The sequence below is a fragment of the Xyrauchen texanus genome, chromosome 21, assembly GCF_025860055.1.
Source record: "Xyrauchen texanus isolate HMW12.3.18 chromosome 21, RBS_HiC_50CHRs, whole genome shotgun sequence".
Taxonomy (NCBI): Eukaryota; Metazoa; Chordata; class Actinopteri; order Cypriniformes; family Catostomidae; genus Xyrauchen; species Xyrauchen texanus.
This window is the reverse complement of record NC_068296.1, coordinates 3999333-4011494: the sequence shown is the minus strand read 5'-3', so window position 1 is coordinate 4011494 and position 12162 is coordinate 3999333. Positions and strand designations below refer to the sequence as shown.

At 39.1% G+C, this 12162-nt stretch overlaps 1 protein-coding gene across 1 annotated transcript in view; it reads left to right on the top strand.

Annotated features, from left to right (window-relative positions):
• Nucleotides 1-12162, top strand: part of vwf (von Willebrand factor) — a 56825-nt gene that overhangs the window by 12147 nt on the left and 32516 nt on the right. Inside the window, 12 exon segments of the mRNA XM_052152004.1 lie at nt 36-174; nt 1520-1620; nt 4274-4469; nt 5107-5322; nt 5597-5837; nt 5928-6022; nt 6146-6300; nt 8113-8216; nt 8368-8506; nt 8587-8721; nt 11645-11791; nt 11923-12063. Coding sequence (XP_052007964.1) covers nt 36-174; nt 1520-1620; nt 4274-4469; nt 5107-5322; nt 5597-5837; nt 5928-6022; nt 6146-6300; nt 8113-8216; nt 8368-8506; nt 8587-8721; nt 11645-11791; nt 11923-12063 — 1809 coding nt within the window.

Below are 12162 nucleotides of genomic sequence, written 5' to 3'. Positions count from 1 at the left end.
TGCATGTGTGATTATGGATGTGCTTTCTGTTTAAGTGTGCAGATGATCAAGATGCTGTCTGCACGCGGTCCGTTTCTCTGAGGTTTCGCGACCTGGCCAATCAGACGGTTCGCCTTAAGCATGGGGGTGTGGTCTCTGTGGATGGACTAGACGTGCAAACACCCTTAATTAATGGTCTGAAACATATGATGCAGATTTCATCATCTTTTGTGTTTTGTGTCTTGTGGGGGTACATGATAAAGGATGTTTTAATGTAAATGACTGTAGGGTTATTCCATGTTAAATCAACCACATTTCAGAAACTTCCCTGGCTGAAACTTTCTAATGAAAGCTAAACATAAATGACAGTGAAAGCCAAAGAATGAAATGCCATGGATCAATACTTACAGAGTTATCCATTATTTTGTAGAGGGGGATAAAATGATTTTTGGCTATTTTTGTGGAGCAAAACTACAGGTTAAAAACAACAACCTGGCAACATCATTATTTTATATGTTCCTGACACCGAGCGCCCCATATCTCTGGGATTTAACCATATAGGGCCTTAATAATGAAGATAGCAAAAGGAAAGTTTGTTCTAAACCAGAATCTAAAAGCATATTAAGATATATTTAATACTTCTGGAGTTATAGGAATTTTGGAAAAACAACACAAAAATATTTGGACTATAGTGCTGGGTAGACTGTTTGTATTTGCACCCCGCATCAAGCATAATGTATTTTAAACGAGTCTTCGTCTATCTGTCCATCATTCAAGACACTCTTCTGTAACAACACATGCTGCAAACAAACATATCAGAGCAGGGCTGGACTGGTAATCTGGCATACCGGGCATTTTCCCGGTAGGCCGACGCACTTTGGGGCCGATCAGGGGCGGACTGGCCATCGGGAGAACCGAGCACGATAAGGAACCCACCCACCCCGCTCAACAGTTGGGCCAGTTGTCATGTAAGATCCCGGGCCGATTTCTCTTCCCAGTCCAGCCCTGTTTCAGAGGTGTAAGTCACATGTAAATTTGTTCTTTTCCACCATGCAAATGCATTTCGGCCCGTTCTTCAGGATGGCAGAAAAAGCGCCTTTATTAGGTTAAGGCAACGCCTTTTCATAAATAATTATATATAAATTCAATCCCTATTCTAAATATCTTAAATAACAACAATTCTTTTAAAATAAAAAATTCAGGCATGTTTTCATTGTCTTTTAATATTTTTATGACCCTTTACTGTATGTATAGCGAGTGTTAATTGGTGCTTAATACATTTCAAATTAATGATTCGATTTTTATCGAAATATGAAAAGGGTAATCCAAACTAATCCGATTAGATTACCTAAAAATGTAATTTAAAAGATTACATAACAGATTACAATTTAAATTGTGTCATTTGTAATCTGTACCCATGGCATTTAATTTTTTGGCTTTCATCACCATTTATAAATGTGTTTCACCCGCAGAAAAATGACCGTGCATGCCAGTGCACCACATAACATTAATGTGTGTGTGTGTGTGTGTGTGTGTGTAGGTGTGTTGAGAATCCAGAATACTGTGTTGTCATCTTTGAGATTGAGTTACGGAGAAGATCTACATCTGGACTGGGATGGCAGAGGGCGTGTGCTGCTCCGTGTGAGTGTATAAAAACCAGGTTATACTAGCTTAAAATGGTCAACCATTTCAAACTGTATATTGGATCATGGTTAACCAGCTAAACCAGGTCTCGACCAGCTTATCTATGGTGGGCTACAACCTCTAACCAGGTTTAACCTCCTTTTCCCCTTTTGATTTGTAACTAGTAGCACCTAAAAACATGCAATAAATAAATAAACAATTCTAGAGCCAATAGTTTCCCTAAAAATTGCTGTCCTCATATGTGGACAGCAGGACAAAATTGTGAAATTTTAAATAATTAGTTTATGTTTCCTGGAGTGTTGTTGATGTTTTTGAGATGTTACAGACTTGATATCAGAAATTAGCATAATTCATTCTGATTCAAAGTAATGGCCAGCATCATCCAATCACAGCCAACCAAGTTAAAATAAAATTATACATTATAAAATTGTGTATCTATGTGCTGATTATGATTGTCCCATGTCAAACAAGTTGAGTGATCCAAACATCATCTGCAGCCTGAAACTGAACTGTACACTGTGTTTAGCAGCGTGGCGTTCACAGATAAATCACTCGAATTATTTAGACTGTAATCTTTTGAATCAAACTTGTTTCAATGTAAAAACGTAATGAAGTTTCTTATCAGATGTAGTTTTGTTGGTGTTTCTCCTAAAGACATTGGCACCATGTTGTTTTGTCACGTCGATATTTTAATCCTTTACTGACAGAACAGAGTCTCCTGAACTGAGATCAGTCATCTTAAATTAACTTAAATTATGCGCTGTGTAGAGCAAAGCCAAAACACAACGTCCACACATGTGTACACGGGATGCATGAGGTTAAGGGATAGTTCTCCGGAAATATTCTCACCCTCCTTGTATGACTTGGAACACAAAAGGAGACATGTTGAAGATTGTTCACACCGCACTGTTCCATATATGGAAAGTGAATGGGGAATGGGATCTTTGAGCTCCAAAATGACCAAAAAAATAAGCAAAATAAAAGAGTCATAAAATGAGTCCTTACGACTCGTACATTACTGTATATCCCAAGTCAGTTTATAATTATAATGATATCCTTATTTATTTATTTTTACGTTTAGTTTTCCTTTGTTTCGTTTTTTAGGGAAAAAAACCCATCTAGGGACCTGCGTTATAAATTAGCATGTGCTTTAATCTCTGTGTACAATGCATCTTTTTCAGCCTTTTAGATGAAATCATGTTTGTGTAATGTCACTATATAAATAATAAATAGATAAATACATAAATTGGAAGCTATAAAATAGGTTTGGGTGAGGAACAGGCACAAAGGAAAATAAGACTAATTTTAAGTTTAAATCACATGCACATTTTCATACCTCAAATTTAGCATTGGGATATAGTGAGACCTATGGACTAAAGGTATGCCGATATATCGGTTTTACCGATTAATCGGTGCCGATAGTTGCATTTTTGTACTATCGGTCGATAGATGCCGATAGTTTTTTCTTCTTTTGAATGTAATTTCAAAATAAGAGTCCCCCAGTGTGTTTTGTGCTTATTTATACTTCAAAGTCCCACGTTAGTCACCAAATCATTCTGGTTATTATTGGGATTTTGTTTGAAGTATTTTAATTCAATCTGGACACCTTTTCTTTGCCCGCCATAATAAAGAATCTATAGATACATTTGAAAAACTATTGGCCGATTAATCAGCCCTTTCCACCACCTTAGTTATCGGTATCGGCAAAATCCACTATCAGTCGACCTCTACAATGGACCACTTTTATTATAATGTTATGGTGTTCTTTTTTTTTTTTGGAGCTTGACAGCCTTTGGTCCCCATTGACGTTCATTGTAAACAAAAGAGCAGCATGAACATTCTGCCAAACATCTCCTTTTAACCACCCAAACCTGCTTGGACAAGCAAATGACCATTGCATTCCATAGCATCCACCATCTAGAAACCACGCAAACCCGTCTACCACCTTAAACTGGATTTAGCTGGATTTTCCAGCAGGGTAGATCAGATGTCAAGTGTGTGAGACTGCTGGGAGCTTTAGCCGCTGAATATAAGTAATGCATGAATAATTTTAGTACTGGCTGATTTATCGTGGATTATTGAAGTCTCTTTCCCTCTTCAGAAGTCCAGGGGTTCCAGCTATCAAAGATGAGACTTAATTGAACAAAGCAACAAAGCTGAGTTGCCAGTTGATCACCTAGTATCTATCGTCTCATGCCAGGCTTACTTGTTTAAACACTTCTGTTATCACACATTAGCTCATAGGCACCCCACTCTTTGCCATTTTAACCAATGAGCGTGCTTTTCCATTATCTTTGTTCGCCACCGTTATCTAACAGACTCTCTGGCTTCTTTTTAATGGTGGAATAAGATAACTTGGCTATTGGCTATGCCATTCAATGCTTTGAAGAGTCATTTTCTGTCATGGCTGATTGCCCAGATTTCCCTCAGCGAGGTCAGGAAGACCTTAGTCTCTCTTTGTTTATCTGGATTAAAATAATGCTCAAACTATATGCCAGTACTTTTCTACGTCTGATATATGAAAATATACTATCCATTCCATGAATGTATAATACAAGCTGTCTGTGAACTACAGAACCTGGGACAAGAGTCTAAAACTCTTGTGCTGCAAACCTGATATGTGAGCATATGTCTGTATGCATGTTTGCAGCTAAACCCTGCCTATGCCGGGAAAACGTGCGGTCTGTGTGGTAACTATAATGGCAACCAAGGAGATGACTTCTTAACTGTGGGCGGGCTGGTGGAGACACGTGTCGAAGGATTCGGCAACGCATGGAAGATGAACGCAGACTGTGATAATGTTCAACTGCAGCACACTGATCCCTGTCTCTTAAACCCCAAGAGAGGTACACACACTCACACAGATGCATATCTATAGGGTATAAATTGAGACTCTACTGTCATGTTTAGTATTGTGAACTAAATCTTTAGCTCTGTGAGAAGAATGAACTGGTATATCACCATTGACTGCTTATGCATGATGTCATGATTGAGATTTTTACACATGCATTGAACACTAGATGGTGACAAAGACCAAATGTTTTGTGTGTTTATGAGCAAGTCTTATGCTGTATGGATACTAATGTTTTAATGATCTAAAAATGCAGGAATGTTTGTTTGATGGTTAGGTTTAGGGGGAGAAGACATCATAAGCATGTGTGTGTGTGTGTGTGTGTGTGTGAGCGTGTATTTATCACTTTGTGGGGACCAAATGTCCCCATAAGGATAGTAAAACCCGAAGTTTTTGACCTAGTGGGGACATTTTGTCGGTCCCCATGAGGAAAACAGCTTATAAATCATGCTAAATTATGTTTTTTGAAAATGTAAAAATGCAGAAAGTTTTCTGTGAGGGTTAGGTTTAGGGGTAGGGTTAGGTTTAGGGGATAGAATATAAAGTTTGTACAGTATAAAAACCATTATGTCTATGGAAAGTCCCCATAAAACATGGAAACACTACATGTGTGTGTGTGTGTGTGTTTACAGTGCGGTTTGCAGAGGAGGCCTGTGCAGTGTTGCTCTCATCCAAGTTTGAACCCTGTCATTTTGCGGTGAACCCCGATCCATATGTGAAGAACTGTCGCTATGACGTCTGCTCCTGCACAGACGGACAGGAGTGCTTGTGTGATTCTGTCCACAGCTACGCAGCCGCATGCGCAGCCAAGGGAGTGCTGATCAACTGGAGGGGTCACGGATACTGTGGTACTATCAACTTACCCATCTGTGAATATTTTCATCTGTCTGTAGGTGTAAAAGCCAAGAGTTTAATACTGTATATATATATACTGTATATATAAGTCCAAAAGTCAAATTGCGCAGACATGTGTTGGTTTCAAATACCAATAATAGCATTTATTGAAATTTTCCACACTACACATAAGGAAAAAATCACTTTAGAAATACTGCATTATGATTGGCTCAAACTATGTGAACTGTGTGTGTGTTTGTGTGTGTGTGTGTGTGTGTGTTTGAGCAGAACTGACCTGTCCGGATGACAAGGCCTACGAGGTGTGTGGGAACGTGTGTAATCAGACGTGTCGGTCTCTATCGCTGCCTGACAGCGGGTGTCGTGGGTCGTGTGAGGAAGGCTGTTTTTGTCCCAGAGGACTCTTCCTCAGTGACTCTGGGGAGTGTGTTGGAGCTGAACAATGCTCATGCCACCATAACGGCGAGATCTTTGAGCCCAATGACATGATTGGTGACCATCACTCCATCTGGTAAGCAGGAGAAAAAACAAACACTAAAACACTGGCACAAACCATAAAACAGTCTATGAATGTGTCTAATCAATCTGTCTGTGTTTGTAGTGTCTGCGAGAAAGGATCCATGCATTGCAGTTCTAATGAAGCCACTGGATCTACACTGTCAGACCTCTTCTTTGATGAACTTCCATCTTCACGAGGTATGTAATCTTACTTTACAGACTGTACATCTATCCCTCACAGTCTTGTTTTCATGCATTGCCTTGACTGGGGAACATAATGAATTTATTATGTGTGTATGTGTGGTTGTGTTATGCCTGTAGGGCGGCGCTCTATCTCTTGCCCTCCTCCACTGCAGCGGTTTGAGTGTGACAGCGTGAGGGATGCTGGGATAGAGTGTGCTAAAACCTGCCAAAATCTGGATCTGGAGTGTGTGAGTCAAGGATGTGTGTCTGGCTGTATGTGCCCACCTGGGATGGTAAGTGTGTGTGAGTGTTGTTTGTATGTGTAGCCAATACCAATAGCAGGCACCAATAACTAGAGAGCAACGTGGCCAATATAATTCTCATACATTTATGATATAGTATATTATATTATAGCAACTCAAATGTAAACATATGCGCTCAATATGTTAGCAAACACTTTTTATGCAGAATTGATAACAATTGAAATGTGCACATATACACTGATATTTATGGAACACTTTTTGAACGCAATATTTATAGCAATTTAAATGTAAAAATATACACTGAAAATTAACAAACACAATATACAATATTTATAGCAGATGATATGTACATATACTTAGATTTTGATATGTATGTAATATTTATAGCAATTGAAATGTGCACAAATATGCTGAAATTTAAAGAATTATTTTTAACGCAATATTTATAGCAGTTAAAATTTGCAAATTTACTGAATTATTTTTACTTAGTTTTTATTGCAAATTAAATGTACACATATACAGTGACATTTAACAAACAAATGTTTACCAAATATTTAGAGCAATTTAAATGTACACATATACATGGATATTTTATGAAAACATGTTATGCAACATTTTTTAGCAATTTAAATATGCACATATTCAATTAAATGTAACTAATAATTTTTACGCAATATTTATAGCATCTGATATGTACACATACATTGAAATGTAAGATTTTTGTGCATTATTTAAAGAAATTGAAATTTGCACATAATAAAATTTAAAGAACAATTTTTACGCAATATTTATAGCCATTTGATAAGCAAACATAATTACTCAGTATTTATTGCCATTTAAATTTACACATATACGCTGAAATTTAACAAACTATTTTTTACGCAATATTTATAACAATTTAAATGTACAAATATGCACTGAAATTTAACAACCAATTTTTACACTATATTTTTTAGCAAATTAAATGTGCTCAATAAATGTGCATTTAAATGTAATGGACAACTTTTATGCAATATGTATGCATTTATGTACACATATTGAAATACATTTTTTTTGCACAATATTTATAGTAATTGAAATGTGCATGTTTATACTGACATTTAACAGTAATCTTTATGCAACATTTATAGCAATTGAAATGTGCACATACACAAATTTTATGAATTTTTTCACAATATTTATAGCAGTTAATATGCAGATATCCACTGAAATTTACATTTTGTTGTGCAATATTTATAGAGATTGAAATGTACACATATACATTGAAATTTAAATTTGTGCGCAATATTTATAGCAATTGAAATTTACACATACATTGAAATTTACTGAACAATTTTTACTCTGTATTTATCGCAATTGAAATGTATACATATGCACTGTAATTCAACAAACAATTTTTAATGCAATATTTATAGTAATTTAAATATGCACATATTCAATTACATTTTATGAACAATTTTTATGTAATATGTACAGATGTTCATATATACACACACATATATTGAAAATGTGACTTTTGCGCAATATTTATAGTAATTGAAATGTACACATCCACATTTAAAATTTTATTTTTTACGCAATATTTACACATGAATTAAAACAGAAACTGGGCACTTTCCATTGTCTAAGCTGTTAGATTTTGGAATTGTTAGACGCCCAAGCGGGCACAATTAACGTCCTTTGCTTGTAATCTCAAAATTGCAAAATATCGGCCGATTTATCAGTCCATCATCCGATAAAACCTTGAACAACATATACTGTAAATGTATCGATATGGTTCATTTTAGTGTTTTTCGGAGACTCTCAAATAACAGAATTGAATAATTTTCTGGCTGTTTGCAGGTTCGACACAAAAAAGAATGCATTCCACATGACCAGTGTCCTTGTTACCATAACAACCACCCATATGCCTCAGGGCAAAGCATCAGTATGGACTGCAACACCTGGTAAATGAGCACCTAGTGTAATGATCACAGATTAAGACAAACATGTTCATTTTCATGCATACATCAGATGGTGAGTGTAAAACAATTAAGGAAAGGCTGGTGGATGCAAGCGTGTGTATTTTGCGTTTATGCGTATCCTTTCCTGTCTCAGTGTTTGTGAGGGTCGCCAGTGGAAGTGCACGCAGCGTGTGTGTGACGGTGTGTGTCGTGCAATAGGAGATACGCACTACATCAGCTTTGATGGACTGAAGTTCTTGTTTCCTGGACCCTGCCAATATGTGCTTGCACAGGTAAATACAGTATTCTCTGTCTCTCTTCCGCTCTTTTGTCCCTCATATTCATCTATGTTCTTCTCTGTGTCTTTGACTAGGATTACTGTGGTGTACAGGAAGGTACGTTCAGGGTTCTGGTAGAGAACTCAGCTTGTGGGATGGCAGGTTCCCGCTGCAGTAAAAGTATCACAGTCTTTTACATGGGAGGACTGATCGTCATGGAGCAAGGGGAGGTATATATATCACTCTTTTACATTTTACAGTTGCAATGCTTGTAAGGCAGCACTGTATTTATATTCCTCGAAATTCTGGTTAGAAGTTTGTTGTAAACCCGTAAGTATGAAACGACTAATATTAACGTACAGACTCCATTTAAACTTTGTCTAGTAGATAAATTCAGTCTTAAGTATACCATCTATTTTTGGTTATGTAAAAGTTTTAAGAAATGTAAGATTGAAGGATAACCGCCCATTGAAGCAACATTGTAATATTTGCATACTGATTGTCATTGGTTTCCATTCTTGCTCAACATTTGAAATGCTATGTAATGATATTGATGATATCTTCTGAGCGAATTATGTATTTACAGTTAAGCTCAATTGACAGCATTTGTGGCATAGTGTTGATTACCACAAAAATGTATTTTGACACGCCCCTCCTTTTCTTTAAAATTGCAAAAATCAAGGTCACAGTGAGGTACTTACAATGGAAGTCAATGGGGCCAGTCCGGAAGCATTAAAATACTCACCATTTCAAACGTATAGCCACAAGACATAAACGATGTGTGTTAACATGATTTTAGTGTGATAAAAATCGCTTAAAAACCTTTTCTGTGTAAATGGTCTGCACTTATATAGCGCCTTTTTAACCTTAGATAACCTTGGTTACCAAAGCACTTTACACTGCGTCCCATTCACCTATTCACAATAACACTCATACACCAATGGCGGCAGAGCTGCTATGTAAGGTGCTAGCCTGCCATTGGGAGCAACTTGGGGTTCAGTGTCTTGCCCAAGGACACTTCGGCATGTGGAGCCATGTGGGCCAGGAATCAACCGCCAACCCTGCGATTAGTGGCCGCCCCGCTCTACCACCTGAGCCACAGCCGCCCCTGTAAAAGTTGAAAAGTGTGAAGTTATAGGCTGTTTCTCAATGTGCATTCTTTTGTGTTCTTATGTCCTCGTGGACTCGTTTGACCTCATCATCCACTGCCAAAGTTCAATTCCAATCTGCAAAAACGCAAGTACCGAGAATGCATAAAATCACCCAGATGTGTTCTTGATCAGGCCGAATATTGAGGATGCATCAGATGATGGCTTGTGAGCAAAGACCCTGTACTGCAGTGGCAGATGAAGGACATTTATCATTGTGATTTACCCACTGATAAATCAGTGGTTATACCGCAAGAGTTTGTTGTTTTGCCTCAACATTTGCTGTTTTGTTAAGCATCATTTTAATATAGTAATAAACACATGAAGGAAACAAGTGTTTACAGACTTTATTCGTTTAACGTGTCACCACTCCTGAAAACCTCACTGGTGTGATGATATTAATGCGGTCACTGGTGTGATAATGCCAGTAGTCCTCTCACTGGATTCAAATGTGCTGTGATGGTGAATTGCACAACTGGAAGAACGCAGCACATCTCAAAGCTCGCAATAGATGCGTACAACATTCTCCGGTCCTTCCTGAGTTTGTTCTTCCAAGGTTCTTCCACGAGAACGCAAGTCCATTCTTTGCGTTCTTAGAATTGAGAAACACCCATAGCCCAACCCAGAACTTTACAACTTTGTTGCTATGATGATGTAATGCCAGCAAACCTTAAAATGACTATAAAAATTATGATTTACACAACTTTACAGCTCAAGTTATCCATGAGTCTTAACAGAAGGATTAATGCAAGGGGTTTTATAAAATCATAGGCTTCACATTTTTGCCTTTAAACCCTCCAAACATTTGCCCCATTCGCTTCCATTGTAAGTGTGGTGGTGGCATAGTGGACTAAAGCACATAACTGTTAATCAGAAGGTTGCTGGAACAATCAGTTCTCGTAGTCAGTGTGTTGAATGCAGGAGAAATGGGCAGGAGTGAAGACCTGAGCGACTTTGACAAGGGCCAAATTGTTATGGCAGGACGACTGGGTCAGAGCATCTCTGGAATGGCAAGACTTGTGGGGCGCTCCCGGTCAGCAGTGGTGAGTGCCTACTGACAGTGATCCGAGGAGGGCCAAACTACAAACCAGCGACAGGTCTTGGGCACCCAAGGGTCATCGATGCACGAGGACAACAAAGGCTGTCCCGTCTGGTCCGAACCGACAGAAGGTCTACTGTGGCGCAAGTCACAGAAAATGTTGTGATGGTTACGGGAGGAATGTGTCACAACACACAGTGCATCACACCCTGCTGTGTATGGGGCTGCTTAGTCACGCGGTGGACCAACAGAGCACCCACGATGACCCCTATCCACCGTCAAAAGCGCCTACAATGGGCACGCGAGCTTTGGAACTGGACCTCGGAGCAGTGGAAGAATGTCGCTGTGATGACGGCGAATGTTGATGGCCGTGTACATGTGTGACGTATACCTGGGGAAGTGATGGCACCAGGATGCTCTGTGGGAAGACGACAAGCCCGTGGAGGGAGTGGGATGCTCTGGGCAATGTTCTACTGGGAATCCCTGGGTCCGGCCATTCATGTGGTTGTCAATTTGACACATGCCACCTACCTAAACATGGTTGCAGGCCAGGTACACCCCTTCATGTCAATGGTACTCCCTGATTGCAGTGGCCTCTTTCAGCAGGATAATGCACCCTGCCACACTGCACATATTGTTCAGGAATGATTTTAGGAACATGAAGTGTTCAAGGTGTTGCCCTTGCCTCCAAATTCCCTAGATCTCAATCCGATCTGCATCTGTGGGATGTGCTGGACCAACAAGTCCCATCCACGGCGGCTCCACCTCTCAACTTACACGACTTGAGGGATCTGCTGCTATTTGTTGCCAGATACCACAGGACACCTTCAGGGGTCTTGTAGAGTCCACACCTCAGCAGGTCATAGCTGTTTTGGCATCACGCGGTGGACCAACAGCATATTAGGCAGGTGGTCATAATGTTTTGGCTCATCAGTGAATATTGTTCTCTTCTCTCTTTTTCTGCAGGTGAAGATGAAGAGACCAGTGTTGAAAGAGACAGAGGTTGAGATTGTGCGTTCTGGCCAGTATTACATTGTCCTGCTGGGAAAACACATCTCTCTTACCTGGGATACAGGAACCAGATTATCATTGCAGATCAATGGACACTACAAGGTACACACACACACACACACACACACACACACACACACACACACACACACACACACACACAACTTGTGTATGTAACAGTTTACTGCTGAAAAATGACAGTAAGCTTGAACTAAGTTTGTGTGTGTTTTAAGGGGAAAGTCTGTGGTCTTTGTGGAAATTTTGATGGCAGTCCAAATAATGATCTGTTGAGCAGCAGTAATCAGATGGAGGTGGACTCTGCTGACTTCGGAAATTCCTGGAAAGTCCGACCTAGCTGTGCTGATGCTTTTCAGGTGGGTTAGTGCTCTGTACGATCTATTGAGAGCTTATTTTATCTTGACGTCCCAAATTACCTCATTCAGTAGCCTATTCTGCGATGAATTATTCTACAC